The following is a 21,225-nucleotide window of genomic DNA, read 5'->3' as shown; positions in this document are numbered from 1 at the left end:
TGCCAGTTCTATTGTTCACTGGTTTAGGGCACAAACCTTAAAGATACCATGAGTTTTCAGAGCATTTGCCCCTTTTCTATAGCCCACAAAGCTCACTGACTTTCAGCTTTAGCTGAGAACAAACCTCCATTCACATGAAGCTGAAGCTTCATGACCTAAATTCTTGCCTGTCTTGTCACCTGTGGTCTGGGTGCTATTTCTCAACTAAGGATGACAAGGTCCCAGTAGTTTGCCAATGACTATGGGAACTACAGTTGGTGAGTAGAAACACACAGACTTGACTCCTTGTGGGCTTCTAGTCCCTGAAGAAGAGAGCAATTGTAGCTGTGCCAAAGATCTGGGTAGTGGGCCTGTATTTGTCAAGGACATTCCATCTGAGGAATCTTTTTCCCAAAGCCCTTTGCAGAGCCTTGTATATGGGGTTGCAACATTGTACAAAATAGAGGTGACCTTGAGGGTCAGTACTAGGGCTTGGGAAGAGGAGAATCATGGGACACATTCTAGAAGTAAGCCTTGTTGTCTAGACTCTTCTTCTCAAACTTTTGCTTGAGCTCAGAGACCAGAGAGGACTGAATGGCACCTCCCAAAGGCTTGGGCTTAGGTAACGGTTGGGGTGGCTGTGGGGTGAGGGATCCAGAGACAGTAGGCACTGTCCGTTGGGCTATTTTGGGGGGTGGTGGGAGAGCTGGAGCTCTGGGGGGCACTGTGACTCCTGCCCTGCTGTTATTGCAGTTCTCATTGGGAGGGTCCTCTTTGAGTATGAACTTGCTAGCAGCCTTGGCCCTCTTGAATTTGAGCCACTCTATGCGAACTGTACGGGGTGCGGGGCTGGGCCTTCTGCGGAGCACACGCTTCACAGGCAGGATCTTGTTGGACTTCTTGTTACGCCAGAAGGTGGCGGTGGAGATGAGGACCGTTATGGCCACAACAATGGCCATGACACCAGCCAACACACCCACAGCCTTCATGGGATTGTCCTTGGTCTGTATCAGGAAGGCAGCCATGGAGCCTCGAGACAGCGTCTGGAAGAGAAAGCCACGCCCTGTGTTCAACTGCTCCCTCTTCTTCCCTGGAGGACAGTGGCAGTGTGAGTTTCCCTAAACCTGACAGGTTTAAACATCCTGCCCCAAGGCATCCCTTGGGAAACCTCAGTCAAAATTAAACTGAGAACGACCACAGTCGCCTCCTGCAGTTTCCAAACTCCTGCTTTCCTGGAATCTTTCCTTGAAGTAACAGACCATTATTGCTTGTCTTTGGTTACAGGGACATAAACCAAAATGAACAAGGAACCTCATATTTGATGAATTCCTGCCAGACACTGAGCTGAGAACTTTTATTTTTACCTTCTAACACAGGAAAGGTAAAGGAGGCTTAGACTGCCTAGTGTCACACCACTAATTCACAGTGAAGCTAGAATTTCTTCTTCTTCTTCTTCTTCTTCTTCTTCTTCTTCTTCTTCTTCTTCTTCTTCTTCTTCTTCTTCTTCTTCTTCTTCTTTTTTTCTTTATCTTTTTTTTTCGAGACAGGGTTTCTCTGTGTAGCTTTGGAGCCTATCCTGGCACTCGCTCTGGAGACCAGGCTGGCCTTGAACTCCACCTACCTCTGCCTCCCGAGTGCTCGGATTAAAAGCATATGCTACCAATGCCCAGCGAAAAGTCCTAGAATTTTAATTTGATTCCCAAGCCTGTGGGTTTGATTTCAAAGAAAGTCCTTGACACTACTCAGTACCCCTTGGCACAGGTTGCTCTCTGCCCCTCTTCTTGACCACAAACAGCCCTCTACTCACCTCCGTGTCGGTGATGTCGATCTTGAGTAAGGCTGTTGTGCTGAAAGATGGGGAGCCTCGGTCCTTGGCCTGCACCTGTAGGGACCATGAGTAGTCCCCACTGGGTGTGATGTTGTGTAGGGCTTCCAAGGAACGGATGGAATTCTTGAGCCAGATCTCTCCCGTGTGTGCATCAATGTCAAACACATTGACTGGCTCTGCACGGGTGATGGAGTAGTCTACTAAGTTGTTTGGTTCCTCTGCATCCTGGTCTGTAGCCTGGCAGGGAGGGAGGGATGGAGAGACGGACAGAGAGAGAGAGAGAGAGAGAGAGAGAGAGAGAGAGAGAGAGAGAAAGGAAGAGTCACTTGAGGAAAATATCTGTGCACATTGGCTAAATCAGTATATAAAGTGGGGCTTTCTGGGTTGATGGGAAAGGATTCTGATTCTATTGATCCTATTTAGAGTAGATAGAGTTGAGGAAGGAGAATATGGTTATGCTACTTGGCACCGTGGCCTATGTTTGTAATGATATATTATTTATGATTTATTAAAGCTTGCCTGAGGATTCAGAAAGCAAAGTCAGCCAAAAGTCATAGAAGCCAGGCACACACCTTTAATCCCAACAGCCAGAAGCTAGGAGGTGGTGGTACACACCTTTAATCCTAGTACTCAGGATTAGGAGGTAGACAGATCTCTCTAAATTCAAGGCCACCCAGATCTACACAAGAGTGAATCAGTCTAAAAAAGAATTATAGATCACACCTTTAATCCCAACATTAGGAAGTATAAAAGACAGAAGCAAGGTCTCAGATGAGCATTCGTTCTCCAGCCACACTGAGGACAGGAAGCAGTTTGAGACTTGGTGAAGAGCTCGTGCGTGGATCAGCCCTTTAAGCCTGAGCTAGAAGTGAGAGCTAGTCGCTAGATGCTATGCTTTTCTGATATTCAGCTTGAAGCTTGAACCCCAATATCAGTCTCTGGGTCATTTGTAAATACGTGTTACATGTGTTAGCCCTACCAGGTGTTACGTGGCTCTACTCTCAGAGTGGAATCTGGAGTGTCGGAGTTTGTGGAGTGGGCGTTGTGAGTCCCTACTATACATGCAAAGATGAAAACTTGGATGCCAAGTGACTGGTCCAAGATGAGGTGGAAGGGGCCTATCTGGTACTCAAAGCATGTTTGTTGGGATTCAGAATACATGTCTTTTCTGCATTGAGAATATAGTGTACTGTGGAAAAGCATGCTTTGACAACAGGAGATCAGTTACAAGAATTCAGACAAGCACAGCATTCAAGCCCTCCGAGTCTCATGTGTTTCATTGCTGATGTCTGCTTTCCTAGGGAAGCTTTCTAGTTGGCCTGGAAAAGAAGCCATCCATAGTGCCATGTAGCCCAGTGCCCTTAGCAGGATACATTTATTTTAAGTTAGATTCTTATGGCCTCATTGGGTTGCCCAGCTGCCTCTAAAACCCACCTCAATTTTCACTGGGGTTCCCAGCACCATTGTCTTCTCCTGGATGCTCTGTACAAACTGGGGGTAATGGTCATTGACATCCAGCAGAGTGACAAACACCTCAGCCAGGCTGTACCTCCCATCCATGTCTTCGGCCTTCACATAAAAGTTGTACCTCGAAGTGCCCTCAGCATCCAGGCTGGCCCAGGGCTGAGTGTAGATAAGCCCAGTTGATGGGTGAATCAAGAATCTACCAGGTACAGAAAGCAGAAAGCTCATGTACACATGTACATGCATGCTTATACACACACAAACACACACACACACACACACACACACACACACACACACACACACACACACACACATCTACAGTAATAAGATTCATCCAAAAGTCCTAAGTGAGACATTGTGCCGCTTCTCCAAGCATCATCCCACCTGTTCCTGCCCCATTCTTACAATCTGACTGTAGGAGACAGATCCAGCCATTTGACTATAGAGGTCAACAACCCAAACTGCAGCCTGTCCTTCTTACTCCTGGCCTGTCACCCCCACCCCATCCTATCCCTGCTCACTACCTTCTGAGGACACTACCTATGCTCTAGGCTATGACCACAGCCTTCTTCTTTTCCAGTCACCTTACTAGTGTGTTCCTCATCTCTACCTCAGGTTCTCTCTCCATGGTTTCCTTCCATTCCTTGCCCCCTCTACCCTGTACCCTGGGAAACTCACCTCCATAATCTAGCTCTTATCCTTTTACTGGCCCCTCCTGCTTAAGCAGAGACTCCCTTCACCTAAAGCCTTGTAAACTGGGTTTGTCTGGTGTTCTGGATCTACTTACAGCTCTGACCCAGTCCCATAGATAGAGTACTGGACTTTGCCCCATGGTCCTGTGTCTGGATCCACGGCCTGAAAAAAAGAAAGCTCCTAATGGCACAGGTACTGTGGTGAGGCAAGTGGTAGTTCCTATAGGTGAAGGCAGCTCCAGTGGAAAGCTAGTAGAGCCTGGGGTTTGTCCAGCTGAGGAGGAACTAGCCTGAAGGTTGCTCTGTGCCCTAGTTTTCTTCAGAGAGGTGTCAAATGTGAGCAAAAAAAGGGGGGGGATTAATGCCTGGAAGCCACTTATTCTTCTTTCATAGATGAAGGGGGAGGGGAATAGGCTTCAAGCTCTGTGCTTGGGGTTTGCACACATATCCCTATTATCACTAGCAGGAAGTGGCCTCGATGATTATAAGAGACTGTATGTTCGGCCATGGTACAATACCCTTTCCTCATATGGCCCCTGCTACATAACAGTGAGGGAATATAGACTAGAGTTAAGTGAAGAATCAATGACTTAGAGAGGGTAAGGAGTTTGTTAAGGTCACAGTTAACAGCTGGGCAGTGATGGTGCACACCTTTAATCTCAGCACTTAGGAGGCAGAGGTAGATCTTTGTGAGTTCGAAGCCAGCCTAGTCACCAGAGTGAGTTCCAGGACAACCAAGGCTACATAAAGAAACCCTGTCTTGAGAAACAAACCAAACAAACAAGAAGATCACAGCTAATGACTGTAGGCTTTGTGAGCCAGTCCCCAACCTACTGTGACAGCCACCACATTGGAGCCCCCTGGAGCATTCTCTGGGATCCTGGCAATGTAGTAGTGAGAGGTGAACTTGGGAACATTATCATTGGTGTCCAGAAGCTGGATCACAATGTCTGCTGTGGAACTGAACTTCTCCGGGGTATTCACTTCAATGGCCAGAAGCTGGAGAAAGATTGAGAAACAGACTTATATGAGTGGGCAGTTAACCCACCAAAAGCACACTACCACCATCCCCCCAGAACTGGTCTTGCAACCATGTGCTCATCTTTCCATCTTTTGTTGCTTTTGTGTTGCAATTTTTTGGAGTTGGGGTCTTACTGCATACTCCAGCCTTAACTGAGAATCTTTCCTCCTCAGCTTCCTGAGTGCTAAGATTATGGGTATGCATCCATGGTGGCCTATCCCTGCTACCATCTTCACAGTCCCTCATCATCCCTCCCTTGTGAGTCTGCAATGCTAGTCTGCTTATCACTGCTCTTTGTACTCAGGCCTGGAATTGCTACCATTGTTGTCTTGTTCTTTGGATCTACATACTCCTTTCTAATCCAAGTTTCCAGCTGTTCTTATAAGTGGATTTCTCTAGCTACAAGCCAGTATAATTTTATCAAGTCTTCTCACCAAAGGAAATTCTATATCAGAGTTAATTTGGCTTGACTAGCCATAGTGGCACATGCCGATTATGCCAGTACTCAGGAGGCAAAGGCAGGCGGATTGTGAATTTGAGGTCATCCTGGGCTACAAAGTGAGCTCCAGGTCAGTCTGGGCTATATGGCAAGGCTCTGTCTTAAAAGCAAAACAAAAAACAAACAAACAAACAAAAAACAGCATGAGTTGAGTAGGATTGCATTAAAGTCTTCATTAACTTAGATGGGATTTGCATTTTAAAAAGCAGGAACACATTCCTAGCCTTTCCTACCTTAGATCTCACTGGGGAAACTTTTATTTTCATTTCAGTGTTTTGTATTTCTCTTTAGGGTAATTCCTAAGAATATTGTATTAATTACTTTTGAAAAATGTCTTTTATTCCATTATACTCAAAATTCTCTCCTCCTTCCTGTCACTCCATAAGAAAACTGTTGGGCATAGAGCACTAACGTTGTGCTGTGTTTTTATTTATGATAGTCTTCCAATCATTTTTGTTTAGATTTTTCTAAAAAAAAAATAATAATACTCCCTTTTAGCTCCTCATTCCTAACATTTGCAGCTCTTATTTCCTCTTTATCTGGAATGATGTCAGTTCAAACATTGAGCTAAAGCATTTTGGTGACAGCAGGCATTTGAGTTTTATTCCCAACTTCAGACAAAACCTTTAGTATCTCACTTTTTATCATGATGCAGGCTACATACTTTATGTATACAGAATTATAAATAATGATGAGTCAAATAATATTATTGAAGTACCTTAATTAATATATTACTCATATGTTAATATATGACATATTACTTATACACATGCATAGCTTTGCATGGTTATAAATGACATAAAAATTATATTTCCTTACTTCTTTTAAGTTTCTTATTGGAACAGATAACAAATGTCTAAGGCACATGAGAAAAACCTGTATTTTAATAATCACAGTTTCTCTCTCCCCACTCTATTAACATGGCAAACTATATTGGTAATGTGCCCTTGATTCCACAGCCCTTACATTCCTTAGCCAAGGGCAGTTTAGGAGCTGGCACCTCAGTAAGGTTGAGGCTATGAGCACTTTGCAGAAGCTGTGTGAATGGGGGAGTAGATCCCCACCCCCACCCCCACCTCCTATTGCCCACATACCCACAGAATGGGCAGAAACTCTGGGGGGGGGAAGAGTAGAACAACTCAGGACTGGAAGTGACAATGGTCCCCCTACATTGAATTTAGATAGTATTATGAGCTAGCCTACTCCTAGCCCTGCCTTCCAGCTCAGAGCAGTGCAATACACCACCTACCTTGAAGGTTAACAACTTAGACTTTTCAAAGTCAATAGCAGCTGAGTTCTCTACTATGATAGTGACTTGGGCTTCATTCAGGACGGTCTGTGGCACCACTCGGAAGATGCCTCCAGGTCCCACCAACCGTAAGTTGAATTTGGCATTGGCTCCCTGGGCAATATAGTTTGAAAAGAAGAAACAGAAGATAAATAAGAATAGGAATACATTAGGCAGTTGTGCTAGGTGAAGAGCCCTTACATGCCCTTAACCTGAAGCAGTGAGAAATCTTTCTCTATAAAGGTGAATTAAGAATCAGATTTAGCAGGGTATGACAGTAAGCAAAGTAAAAAGATAAAGACATCCTGGTTCTGTGCTAAGCACTGGAGAAGGACCTTTCCTTTGACTGCCTTTTACTTTGTAACTGACTGTTAAAGTCTAAGCAAATAATATGGGATTAACGACCATCCCTCCAATACCTTTTAGTTGTACTATCTTGTTTTATTCATTTTGTGACTTGAATGGGCCCTCTCACTGAAACTGAGCACTGACACAGACCCAGTCAATTTCAAAGGCATGGCCACACACCTGGTCAGAGTCATTGACTGTGATCTTAAGTCCACGAAGTATCTCCCCCTGGGGTGGGTGCTCGTAGATAGAGAGTTCGAACTTGTTCTGGGGCCCACTCTCGCCATAGAAGGTTGGAGGATGGTTGTTGAGGTCCACAATCCTGATGGTGACTGGGACTATGGCCTGAGCACCTGGGCTTCCTGGAGAGTTGACCTCTGTCACCTAGGATGGGAACAGATGGCTACAGCTGTGTGGCAGGCAGATTGTTATTGGCCCTAATAATTGTTCCTTCTAGTATGCATACCCTCGTAATTCCTCTCTTTAAGTGTGACCTGACCTGAAAACTTGCTTTTGACTGGCAACATGGTTAGATTACTAGAGATTATAATCCATTTTGACAGCAGTGTTTCTCATTCTCAAGGCTTTTATGAAGCAGGCAGCTACACTAAAGATCAATGGGATAAGGAGCTAACAGTAACCCATAGAAAACAGCCAACAAGCAACTGAATCATACCAGAACCAAGTGAGCCACAAAGCCAGCCCTTCCCCAGCTAATCCTCCAATGAGATCCCAGCCCTGCTTGTCTCTGATTGCAGCTATGTGAATGACCTTGGAATCCAAGATCCATTCAAGCTGAACCCAGACTCCCTACTCCTGTACATTGTTTTAGAGGTGATTTCTTATGAAGCATTAGCTGACTAATACAGGCTGTAAAGCCAAGACTGGGCATTCACAGATACTCCCACAAAACTTGTGACAAGTGTTCCTTTTCCAGGGACTCCTTCCTGTGTTGGATAAGGATGTTCTACTTCTAAAAAGAAGCTCTAGTTCAGTGGTCCTCAACCTTCCTGATGCTGCGACATTTAATATAGTTCCTCATGTTGTGGTGACCCCAACCATGGAATTATTCTCATTGCTACTTCATTACTGTAATTTTGCTAGTGTTATGAATTGTAATGTAAATATATGTGTTTTCTGATAGCCTTTGGAGGCTATGACCCACAGGTTGAGAACCACTGCTCTAAAATGACCCTCCCAGACCTGTTCCACATCTTTCTGTAGGCTTACTCCTTCTCAGAAGCCTCTGCATGCTGTCCTGTCTTTCCCATCCCATTCAATTCTCACCCATCCCCAGTTAGATGTTCACACAGACTTCCACACTGCATCTGGCACTACCATCTTAGCGTCAGAAGGCTCAGTTCCCTTGGTTATGTGAATCAGTTCTTGGCAAGTTCTCCTTGACTTCTCCAGTCCCTGCTGTTTCCTCCAGCTGCTCCCCACATCCTCCTCTTCCTTAGCCTATAATGCTCTGCAGTTGTGGACATTGCCACCAGCCCCTCTCCGGACACAACCATCTTCTCAGGGAGTATCTCACTCCCTCCATCGCTGTCCTAGTGTTATTTCAGTTGCTGTCACATAACACCCTAACTCGAAGCATCTTAGGAGAGAAAGGGGTTTATTTGTGCCCACTGTTCCAAGTACAGTTAATGGCTGCTGAGAAGTTACAGAAGTAGGAGCTTGAGGCTGTTGGAAATACCACATTCACAGTCAAGAGCAAAAGGAATGCACGTGTTCATGCTGCTAGCTCACTGCTGCTTAGAACACACCTCGCTTTCTCTCTTTGTATTGAGCCCATGAAGTGATGCTCCCTCTGCATTCTCAAAAACCCTGCTTGCTATCTCATGTTTCTCATGTTTGCTGCAGCCTGATATAGGTGCTCCTTGGAGTAGCATTTCAATCCCTCCCCAGACTGAGCCGTTGGGTTTCAACACTTTTGTTGCTCTCCAGGACTGGAGAGTGGGTGGGATAAACAAAGCAACTGGAGTGTCACCTGCACATGAAGCTCATACACCTCTCTTCGGAGCTGGGCAGGGCTGTGAAGGACGGAGATGGCTCCAGATGTCTCATTAATTTCAAAGACTCCATCACTCTCTGTCACAGAAATATGTCCTGCAGTTTAGCACAAGGTCATAGGAGGCAGCATGGGAGTCATGTCACATATTCCTATGACATCTCATGGAGGTGGGGGACTCCTCATAGAACATAATACTGCCAACCATCTGTGTTTTGTCAATGAGGAAACTGAGTCTCAGTGGGGCCAAGTAACTTGTCTTAAGTCCCTCAGCCAGTACATATGTGGACTTGAACTTTTGTCCAGCTCTCAGGATCCATCCATGTGCCTTTTCTTATACATACACGTGTGCGTGTGCGTGTGCGTGTGCATGTGTGTGTGTGTGTGTGTAAGAAGAAAAAGAAAGAGATAAGGAGAGAGGGAGACAAAGGAAGATGGAGAGAGGGTAATAGAAGGACAGAAAGGAGCTTTGAGAAGGTGCAAGAGATGGCGGGTGTAAAGGAGAGGTGAGGAGGGGTGTAAGATGAGTGTACTATAACTGGGGGATGATGGAAGAGGAGCCCATACATAGGAAATTTTTTGTGGTCACGGGCACATTTTTATTTGAACTCCTGCAAGGTGATCGTGTACCGGAGTACACAGGGGAAGGGTAGTGCACTACAAATGTAAGTGCATCTAGGATCAGGCTTCAGGTGTGCTGACCTGTTCTCCCGAGGGCCAAGGAGCCCACCCCAGGGACACTGTGCCCTGCTTGGCTACTGACCAGTTGTAGTAGAACATCCCAGACTCATCTGGCTTAGATTAAAATCAAGAAGTAGTCAATACTTATCAGGCCTCTGAACCTCAGTTTTCTACATTCAGGTCAAGTATTATGGAAATGCCATGACATCATTGTATTTAATTCATTCAATTATCAGCCCCATTCAAAAAGAAAAGAATGAGAACAAGACACATGCCATTCATGACTATGTCCAGGGCAAAGAGAGTGTATGTTTTTCTTGGCAAAGTTGTCATCTGAGGAGACTAGCCCTCTCCCCACCCCCAGCTTCTTGTCATCCTGGTCCCATAGATGGGGAAACCAGGATCCAGTTGCACAGAATCAGAGATGTGGCAGGGCATTACCCTCACTTACCGTTCAAGAACCTGTAGAGGATGTGGTTGGGTTTGCCTCGGTCTCCGTCTATGGCAACCACCGTCAGCACTTCTGAGCCCTTGGAGAAGAGGAGCTGCTGTCTGAGGTTGATGGTGATGTGGGTGTCTCCCCTAACCCAGCACTGCCCCATCATGGACAGGAGATATCAACCCACTCAGGAAAATAGCTGGGCTTTGGGTGGCTCCAGAAGGTGAGACCTTCTTAGGGTTCTCTGCCTCTGGCCTCCTAAAGCTGAAGGAACCACCTGAGAGAACTTTGTCACTCCCTGGCTCCAGGATCAATGCATGAGTTTCCAGAAAACTCTTGGGCTCCTACTTGACAGCTAGACATCCTCCCAGAGGGGAGACTGGCTAGTGTGTGGTGAATCCAGCCTCCCTCGTGGTAGTCCCAGGGAGTCACACGAGTTACACTGGGTAGATGATACAACCACTCACCGGAAGGGTGTCCTCGTACACATAACCATAGTAGGGTGTACCCACGAAAATAGGGGCCGTGTCCTGAACATCTTCCACATTGATGGTGACTGTGGCAGTGGCTGAGAATACCACATCAGCCCCTCGAAGCCTGCCCCCGCCATCCTGGAGAGGAATTGGACCAGAGAAGGAGGGTGAAGAGAAGCTGGCCTCAAGGTGACAGGCTCCTCTTGAATAGACTCCTGCCACCTCCTGGCTGTGAAGTCAGCTGACCCCTTCAGGTATCTATTTGTTCTTGTCACTGGAGTCCATTCTACTTTCTCAGTGGTGTTGGGCATGCCAAAGAAATGACACATGGAGGCTTTAAGTAAGGTGTCTGACAGGTTTCTTGGGTACAGGAAAAATTAACTCTCCAGGTCTGTTATGTGTTGTTAGTACCAGAGGAGGAAGAATCAGACCTAAATTCCTATACCTAGGTGGAAACCCAAGCCTCAAGCAACTACTAATAAACTTCCGTGTGTCCTGCCTATGCTGGTGGCCATGGAGTCCCAGGAATATGACTTGGGCTCTCCTCTGTTTAAGTATAAGGGAAGTGAGCAGCTAGTAGGTAGAGTGGAACCCAGCCTCCTGGTACAGGGTATAGGAAGGTGGCCTACAGCTAACAGTGATCTGAAAGGGGGCTTTCTATGAAAGAACACAGTAGGCCTAATGGGACAGCTGGGTTTTCCGTCTCTCTGGGGCAAGAGGTTTGGCTGAGTGCCTGCTGATTCCCCGTGCTTCATAAACTGAAGTGAGGAACTTCATTCAGCTTCAGAAATGGGCACTTGAGGAAACTGAGTTCAGAGAGGGTTGCTGGTCACACAGCAAGGAAGAGTAGCAAGAGCCATTCTGGTCAGAGATAGAGACACTGGAGGTTGTGAGAAGGGAACAAATCTTTGTGTCATGCCACCTAACTCTAAGTTTCTAGAAAGTCATATGACATACCCTAGAAAGAAATGTGACCTCTCCACCCTAGAGACAACAGCTTCCTGGAAAATGTGTTCAGGCAGAAGAGATTGCAAGCAGCTGCCTCCTGTCCCCTGCCTCCCCACCCCCCGCTACCCCCCCCCGTTGCCCCAGCGAACACATTGTGTCTCCTAGTCTTGAATTAATACCAGCTCCTTCATAGGACCGCACCATGCTCTGATCTAGCAAAGGCTGAAGTTAGTTACCACTGGTTGTTCCCCCTGTATCTTCCTTTGTTACCTTGGCGACCACAGTGATGAAATGTGCCCTTGACTTCTCATAGTCCAGTGTGGCTCCTGCCTGGAGACGCAGCACACCGCTGTGGCGGTCCATGGTGAACTTGGAGGAGTGTAGGTTCTGTAAAGTTGAGGGGAGCAGCTGAACTCAGGGAGCAATCATGCCATACCAGGAGGTCTCATGCTGCCTACTGAAGGAGTCATTGACTTTTATCCCAGAAACCCTGGCTTCCAGACTTACATTCCAAGTTCAAGTCTCCTGCCTATCCGAATTCAGGGTTTTCTGTCAACAAAAGTTTTGCTCAGGCTTTCAACACCTTCAGGCAAAACCAGCTCTCTGCCTTGCAGTAAAGCCTGCTGGCTTGTAGCAGGAAGAAACAGAGTGCTCTGACTGGGCTGAGGCTGGGACTTAGGTGTAGTAGTAAAAGAGAGAGATCTGGGGACCTTCAAACCACACCAGGTAAAAATGGTGAGTGACTAGGAACAGACTGTAAAAGCGTTTGTCTCTGTTAAGGTGCTCAGGGGTCTTCCAGTTGGGGAAGGTCGGAAATGGGCTCCAGATGCTGTAATCGGAGCTTTACACATGTTTAATTTTGGGATGGTTGAATAATCATCGTTTCTCATTATGGGAGAAGAGTTAAGGAATGTTTTGGAGGAACATGAGTGGTCAGTGTGTGTTTGTGGGGGAAGCATTCCTCTTTAGTTCCTGTGAGTTCAGATGATTTCTCTAGAATTTGTAGTTTTAGCCACAAGGTTGTATTGCCTTGAGAATCTGAGGGCAGGTGGCCAAATATGGAAAGAATAGGATGTGCTCCAAAACCAGCAATATGAGGGTGGACAGTGGCTCCTGGGGGATCAGGAAAAGGCATCAGTTCAGGGATGAAGCCCCCATATTTCTCAACAGATCACAGAGGGATGAGAATGAGAGCTGGGGACCCTGACTCTCTTATTCAGTAGAGTCCCATCTCCTCTTTTTCCTATTGACCATTTCAGTCCTAAATGGATTTCTTGCATCCTATGTGGATGCTAAGTGTCCAGTACTTCATTAGGGAAAAGGGTGGGGGAAGTAGAGAGCTGAGGGTTAGTTCTGTAATCCTAAAGAACAAGGCTCTGAACAACTCAGAGGAAACCAAGATGGTTTATTAGGGGAAGAGGTCTTCTGTCTCATTCTGGTCTTCATCCTTGTGGGGTACCCTTGAGAACAGAGATACTGACAGGTATTGGGAGTGGGGTAGCAGGTGATGGAAGAAGCTGTCCTCTCCATCTCAAGGCCCTGTTTGCATCTTACATGTCCTATCTTACCTGTAGGAAGTAAGTGACACTCCCTCCAGAGCCTGTGTCCTTGTCTTCTGCGTGGACCTTAAAGATGCTGCTCCCAGCAGGTGTATTCTGAGAGGTCACAGACAGAGAAGGGTCAGTATCAGTGACAAGATGGTGGGGAGGCAGAGACATGAGGCCCATGGAGCAGAGGGACCAGCAGGGTGACTGACTGAACAGTGGTGAGGGGGTGGTGACAAAACACCCAATGAGAATGAAGAGGGACAGGGACAGAGGGGAGCTGAGGGAGTGGATACAAGGAAAAGGGAGGGAAGGGGGAAGGCAAGAAGAGAGAGAATGTCTTAAAGAGGAGAGCAGTGAGAAGCAAAACCTAGGTCCCTAAGAGCTAAAGGATTTAAATATGAAATACTAATTTAAAAAACAAAGCCACAGCTCATAAACATGGCCATCTTCAGGATCATCAGAGAAAACATATATACTGTTTACAGCAAGAACACAGTATTTTCCACAACTGACTTAGAAAACATGTTTTTGAGGTGTGTGTGAGTGTTTGTGTGTGTGAGTGTTTGTGTGTGTGTGTGTGTGTGTGTGTGTGTGTGTGTGTGTGTGGTGTGTACTCACACACATGCCACAGCCACTTGTAGGTGGGTCAGAGTGGAACTTGTAGGAGTTGATTGTTTCCTTCCACCTAGTGGGTCTTGGGGATCAAATTCAGATGGTCAAGCTTGTTGGCAAATGACTTTACCAACTAAACTATCTGTTGGCCCTTTAGCAAACAATAGGATGGAGACAATTGCTCTTTTCATAAACATAAAACATAAAACAGAGGACAAACAAGGATCTTTAATAAAGTACTTTGGTAACATAAAAAATAAGTGATGGCTGCTCTTCCAGAGTACCTGGGTTCAATTCTCAGCATCCACATGGTAGATCACAACCATCTGTAACTCTAGTCGCTTTGGGTACTGCACACATGTAGTGCACAGATAATATATTCAGGAAAAACACTTATGCTCTTAAAAATAGATAATAAAAAGTTTTAAAGAATTTAGGTGAGCTACTTAATACAGTTACTTCAAATTTTTTACTCTATCTCAAGGATTCTTTTTGTACAAGGTGCAAATTCAGGGTCCTAGGCAAGTTTTCTGTCATTTAACTGTACCTCTAGTATGGAGACAAAAGGATCTCAGGTAGAGACAGGAGGACCAGAATTCAAATCCATCCTTTCCACAGAGTGAAGCTGTCTCAAAACCAGAACCTTTTGGTTTTGGTTACATGCCTGTCTTCCAAGCAGTTAGACTACAAATGTGTTTCACCACATTCAGCTTGAAAACAATCAAAATTAAAGGTGGAAACAAGGAGGATCTCTGTGAGTTCAAGACCAGCATGATCTAAGGGGTTGAGTTCCAGGACAGCCAGGACTACACAGAGAAACCCTGTTTTGAAAAACAACAACAAAAACAAAATTAAAGGGGGAAACCATGTCTGTAGGGAACTGGAAATAGCTCATTGGTTTAGAGCACTTGTTATTCTTGAAGTGGACCTAGGTTCAATGGCCAGCACCCACATGGCAGCTCACAGCCATCTGTAACCCCAGTTTTAGGAGACTTGACCCCTTCTTCTGGCCTGTGCACACACATGGTGCACATACACAAACAATAAATAACTGAATATTTTTAAAAAGCTGTGCCTAAAGGTTGATATTTCTTATGACAGTAGAAATTTAAAGCTTAAATATCAGATATAAGGGGATTCTTGGATTCCATCAGTGTGTGATCACTGTCCACGTGATAGAAGCTATTAAAATGATGCTAATTACCTAAGCTTGACAATGAAGGAACCGAATTCTTACATTGTAATGAAATGAAAAAAAAAAAAAAAACAGGATACAGAGAGCATATTTTTAGAATCACAATTATGTCAAACAAAAAGAATAAAAATCCTATAACCATACATATAAAAACATTAAAAGGAAAAACAGCAAAATTTTTCTGAGGTCACAAAGTAGGGGAGTGAGAATGGCTTCAAAGTGCACTTAACATTTCTACAATAAGCAGACATTTACAATTATAACAAACAGATGCAGTGAATAACGGACAGGTGTCCTACACTCGGGGCTCTGATCCCCTGCACAAATCATAGGGCAGCCTTGGGGGTCAGGCTGTGGGCCCAAGTGGGAGCTTGGGGTCCCTGACTCACCTCTGGAACCAGGACAACGTAAGGCTCCTGAATGAACCTGGGTGCCTCATCATTAGCATCTGTCACCAGTATCACGACTTTCTCTGCCACCTGAGAAATAGAAGAGTCATTATTTGGTGCAGGAAGACCTTCTTGGGAGATTAAATAGATGGCCTCTAATGCCCCCAGATATATGTCCTCTCTCTCTCTCTCTCTCTCTCTCTCTCTCTCTCTCTCTCTCTCTCTCTCTGTGTGTGTGTGTGTGTGTGTGTGTGTGTGTGTCTGTCTGTCTGTCTGTCTGTCTTCTTCCCTCCCTCCTTTCCACCCTGCTTTTGTTTATTCATGCAACAAATATTGTTAAGCAACCCACTGATGACAAGCACTTCCTTTCACCCTAGAGACAGAGGAACATTTGAAGGGACATTTTCAGGGACCACGGTGGCTGAGGTATGGGGAGAAATCAGCACATAGAGATACCACTTAGAATGGCAATGTAACAAGCAAGCTCTGAGAGCAACGCCCTAAATAGAATCACCTGAGACAGTATATGCACATGACCTCTACCTCGGTGTCCTTTGTGCTGACTGCTGCAGCCAGAGGCCCTGCAAGGGTGCTGAATTGTGGTGGTGGACACCTGGGAACCTCTGGGACTAGAGGCATCAACCCTGGCGAGTTTGCCAGAGGCAAGAGGCAGAAATGAGAGCCAGGAAGCTGGAGTCAATGTAAAAAGCCAACAAGAGATGGACACAAGAGGAATTCAGAGCACAGGAGAGAGCCTGAATGGTTGGCAGCAGATGGGGGAGAAGAGTTGGGAGAGGCAGATGGCACCTGACAGGGAGGCCTTGCAGGGCAACTTGGATTTCATCCTGAGGGAGGTGAGGGCCAGCTGTCAGTGCTTTCACAAGTGGAGAGCAGCCAGATCTACCCTTCACAGTGTGAGCCTTGACAGCACTCTGAATGCATACTGGGTGGTCAGGGAGCCCCTGGGGCCTGTTGTAATCATGTCAGCACTGAAGTGGCTGGCAGAAAGCAGTGGCTGTGGAAGTGGAGGAGAAAAGAGGGAGAACACCTGCAGCCCTGGGGCCAAGAGCCAGAGGCAGAAGCTGGCAGATGGGGAATGAGTAGACAGGTTTGAGAAGATGCGTGGTGTGGGTGGGACCCATGTGAAATGAAGTTGAGAGACCTTTCATCTCTGCTTTTACCTTTCCTTCCTTCACCTATAGCTTTAATGTGCCCTGTAGACATGGCACTTTGGGCAGGCCTTCACTGCCCTGGGCTTGGTTAGATCAGGGAGTGCCACGGCTGGAAGAGGAACCATGCCACCCACATTCAGGTCTGAACACTGTATGATGAAGATTGACTCACCAGGTTCAGGCCATCGGAAATGCTGATGATGGCTTCAATCTCATCTTCCTTCTGTGAACCAAAGGGATTGAGTGACAAGCTGAGAGCAGCTTAGACTTGAGGCTCTGCTAAGCTGTCACCCCATCAGATAAGGCTGTTTAAGGGATCCCAGGAGCTGAACAAGGCAGTGATATCGTGCAAGGCCTATGAAGCTCCCTCCTGCCAGGCTTCAGATCTTATTTGGGAGGGTTCTGTATGTCCAGAGTTCCCATAGATCCAAAGGGTTCCTTGTGTCCTAAACAGATGTTTTCCTGCTAGAAAAAGGTGATGGGGCAACCCTGGTGTGCTCAAGAGAGGAGTTTTCCTCACTTCTCTTTTGCTCTCCCCTCCTTTATCTCTCCACACCTTTCTACAGTCCCAGGCTTAAATGGTCCATGTTCATGGTGTCCTAAGTGTTGCCTAGGATTTGGTAGGATCTCGAGGAAGTCACCAGATCCACTTATATACAGGGAAGTGTGCTGGCAGCAGTCTGCCTCCACTTTAAAATCCTTGCCACAGTGTTGAGAGCTGTTGTCTCCCAAGCCCCGCTCCTGTCCCCTTTGCAGACCTGTGGTTAGTGGCTTTTGCTGCCAAACCAGAATTAGCAGTAGCACTACAGCTGAGGCTGTCCTTATGTAGGCAAGTGGAGGGAAAGGAAACCTAAGCTCCACCATTCCAGGGCTCAGAAGGACCCAGAATCAGGGGGGTTGCAAACTCAGATGCACTCTCAAGCCCTTTCTAGCCTAGTCTGTAGAAGTCCCTGTGGTTTGTGGGATCCAAGGTCAGGCTTAAAAACCCACTCTGACAGAAGCAGGGCTCTCAGAAACTTCAAAGTACAAGTTTTGTTTTGTTTGTTAATTCAATGTGTTTTCAAGGCTAACTGCTGCCACTGCAGGATTGCCACTATTCACCCTGGAAGGATAAAGGAATCTTCACTAATGTGAAGCAGTCTAAGGGGTTAACCCTCCCTCACCCCGTCTTCCACAGAGACCAGCACAGAGGTTTCTGAATGCTAAGCAAGCAGTAGTCCCAGTTTTCTCCTACATGTTTTTGTACCTCTCTGTCCAGCTCTTCCACCAGGGTGATGTTTCCAAAATTGGGATCAACAGAAAAGACACTTCTAGTGCTGGGGTCAAAGCTGATGTGGTAGGAGATAGGGTCTCCCTCAGGGTCAGTCCCATTTAGGGTGTACACATGAGAACCTAGAAGAAGACAAGGAACCTGGGATGCAACTTCTCCTGAAAATAGCAGATGCTCAGGGCTAGAGATTCCACTATTAATATTCAGTGCCGTGGGGACAGCCCAACCAGGCCTCACCCCTGCTGGCTGCTTCCTGTGTTATCTTTATTCTCTGAAGTTATCAGATGTTATTATCAGCCGCTTTATAGATTGCGATCTGTAATACAGCCTGTGGAGGAGGTGTCTGACTGAAGTGATTTTCCCTCTGCCTGGAATGCATTCTCTCCAAAGTTGAAACTGGAGTGTGTGTGTGTGTGTGTGTGTGTGTGTGTGGTGGTGGTGGTGGTGGTGGTGGTGGAGTGTCCCTGGGATCAGAAGTCAAGTGAAGAAAAGCACAGTCACATGGAGGAGGGACTGGCTCTTAGGGGATTTCTGAATGCAAGCACTTACATTTTTCTGCTCTCTTCCCAAGAGCTAGGCAAACCTTGATATGGTAAAGTATGGGATGTGAACCTTTCCTCTCTTTTTTTACCCACCACTCCACATATCTCTTGGAAGTTTTGGGGTGGTTTTAAAGTAGGCTTGTGGAGGTAAATATGTTTGCTCACAGTCATACCCTAAAGAGCAGCAAGCATCTCACAACTATGCCCACCCCATCTTTGGGTCCTTGTCCTGTTCTCCTGAAGGGGTCCAGTTTAGGTCACCACCTTCTCTATTACCTTGGGGCATTCAGAGCACAAACAGAGTACCCATGGGAGCCAATACTGTGTGGCATGAGCATGCCATAGGCTCAGAATACTCATGAGTACTTGAGTTTTCCCTCTAGGGAAACTCCCTCTGGGAGATCTGGGAGATGGCTGCAGCCAAGGCTACTTTCTTACCTACAGGAGTGTCTTCTGGGAGGCTGAACAGGGCCATGTTTCCATTGGTGCTGCCCACTCCATTGTCAAAGAAGTGAGGGGCAAAGTTGGCCTGGGCTAGGAAAAGAATGAAGACAAAAGGACCTCGAGGGAGCGTCACACCAGCAAAGTCATCTGCCTGGACCCAGCTAATAAAAAGAGGGGTTCTTTCTCCCTGCAAGGCGTTCCTCTCTGGGGTACTTGATGAGGGTTTGCTTGGGCTAGGCTCCAGCTTTTCAGGGACACGTTTTATTCCAGGCGCCTAGAATCAAGGGGAAAGACAATCCCACCCCATCAAAGAGATCACAGAGGGACAGTTTGCCGGGCCAAGGTCATGCTTTCTGCCTTGCCAGGGTAGCCAGCAGAGCAGCCCGCTGGTCTCCCAGAGCCAAAGTTTGACATCTAGTGGCAGAGCCCCAGTCTGCTGGGATGCGGGCTCTCGGCCTCTGGAGAAGCACCCAGGGAGCATCCCATCACCCTGGCTCGTGGCTGGAAGATTGCCCTCTTCCCAAAGTCTGCAACAGACGGTGCAGCCTCAGTCTCCCTGTTTCCCCAGGGAGCATCAACACCCATCCTCCTGGACCCTCGCAACTCACCCAGGTAAATGTGCAGCAGCCCCAGGACCAGGGCGGCCCGCGGGCCGTGCCTCATGTCTCTGCAGACTGGTCGAGAGCCTGGCCACTGCCGAGCCCGGGTGCTGGATCTCGGAGCATGCCCTGGGCGCGGGAGGAAAGCAGAGGCGACGATGTGGGTGACGGCGGCAGCGGCAGAGAGGGAGGGAGCGCGGGTGGTGCGAGGGCGCTAAGCGGATGACAGGCTCCGGGATCTGCACAGTTGGATGGCTCCGGTCAGACAACTAATGAGACCAATTACTGGGACCAGCTTAGAGCAGCGGGCGGGGAGGCGTGACAAGACTGCCTGTCTCCTACCACGCCCTCTGTGCCCTAGCAACCCAGGATCACCAGGTGCAGAGGTGGAGCTTTGCCGAGGGACTGTGTGCTTGCCCCAGGCTAACTTGAGGAAGCCACAAGAAATTCGGGATTTCCTGTGATTTGGCGGGGTTCCGGCTGCTCAGGAATTTTCGTGCTTTATTTAACTTATTTTGTGGCTTTCAGGGTCAGACCTCTGTGATCGAAGCATTCGTGAAAATAAAACAGTGAGCAAGAAAACAGTCCAGCTTCTTCCAGGGCAGAGAGGTCAGCGTTGAGAGAAAAGAAAGAGCGATGGAAAGCGGCACTTCCTAGGCAATTCAAGCAGGCCCTTTAACTTTGAGTTAGACTAACAAGAGCAAGAGTGGAGAGGGTACTATCGGAATGGAGTAAGAACACAGGAAAGCCCAGGAGCATTCCTGGCTTGGATCCTCCTTCTCCAACACTAGACAGTGAGCAGAGATATCCCCTGTACCCTTCTTTGGGATGGGCCATTCATCAATTGGGTGAGGAGTAAGGCAAAACTTGAGTGATGGCTTGAAACCAGGTTACTTTCAAAGCTGCCCATAGGATGCTGTGTCCTTAGACAATGGAGACCCTCTGCATGCACCTGGTGCTCTCAGCATCCTCTCTTTCCAGGGCACTTCAAGGAAGCAGAGCACCTACACCCTTGGCCAGGCCTCCCTGATCAATTCTTAGCAAGGACTAGGGATTCAGAGAGCAGCAGGGAGGAGCTGAATCTACACCTAGGAAATGCAGCAAGTTTCAGGTAAGTCTGCCCAAAGGTCTTCATAAGGACTCTGCTGGGCCTTTGGCTGAGGGTGGGCACAGCACATCACACAGGTACTTCTGAATCTTTGCTTTTCAAGATGCTAGGAAAAAGCCAGGTCCCACACAGCGTGTGCAAGACAGGTTTGCTGGTGGTTGCTCACACTGAAGGGTTCCTGAAGCAGGTGACTGGTTGATGTGCTGAGAAGAGCTGGTTCTCTCTGCATCTTGTCCTCCATTTTCTCCTAAGAGGCTCCTTCAGGCCTCTGACTTCTCTGCTGTCAGTTCACTGAATCAATGGGCTTGCACTTGAGAGGGACAGAGAAGACATGTAGGCCACATGCCTGCCGTGTGTGTGTGTGTGTGTGTGTGTGTGTGTGTGTGTGTGTGTGTGTGTGTGTACTCACTCTCAACTGTGTGTGTCATTTAACCTGCACAGTTCTTCCTGGTGTGATTGCCCATGCTTTACAGAAGAAAGTTTTAAAGTCAAGAAACAAAACTTACCGAGGCTGTCTTAGGGCTTCTACTGCTGTGGAGAGACACCATGACCACAGCAGCTCTTATAAAGGAAAACATTTCATTGGGGCTTGCTTACAGTTCAGAGGTTTAGTCCATGGTCATCATAGCAGGAAGCAATGCAGACACAGTGCTGGAGAAGGAGCTGAGAG

General features: G+C 47.0%; 1 protein-coding gene across 1 annotated transcript; it reads right to left on the bottom strand.

The window, feature by feature from the left end:
* Positions 1 to 267: 267 nt before the first annotated feature.
* Positions 268 to 19,511, bottom strand: Cdhr1 (cadherin related family member 1). The gene is made up of 17 exons (XM_027389427.2): positions 19,457 to 19,511; positions 18,843 to 18,938; positions 17,839 to 17,984; positions 16,765 to 16,815; positions 15,421 to 15,510; positions 13,246 to 13,332; positions 11,948 to 12,064; positions 10,724 to 10,867; positions 10,269 to 10,347; positions 9,116 to 9,216; positions 7,303 to 7,506; positions 6,736 to 6,888; positions 4,801 to 4,965; positions 4,062 to 4,129; positions 3,242 to 3,470; positions 1,787 to 2,044; positions 268 to 1,022 (listed from the first exon to the last, which is right to left on the bottom strand). Exons 1-17 carry the CDS (start codon positions 19,509 to 19,511, stop codon positions 501 to 503), a joined length of 2,565 nt encoding a protein of 854 aa, XP_027245228.1. The 3' UTR covers positions 268 to 500.
* Between the last annotated feature and the right edge of the window lie 1,714 nt (positions 19,512 to 21,225).

Source organism: Cricetulus griseus (assembly GCF_003668045.3).
Source record: "Cricetulus griseus strain 17A/GY chromosome 1 unlocalized genomic scaffold, alternate assembly CriGri-PICRH-1.0 chr1_1, whole genome shotgun sequence".
In the NCBI taxonomy this organism is placed as follows: domain Eukaryota; kingdom Metazoa; phylum Chordata; class Mammalia; order Rodentia; family Cricetidae; genus Cricetulus; species Cricetulus griseus.
This window is presented reverse-complemented; position numbering and strand designations above follow the sequence as displayed.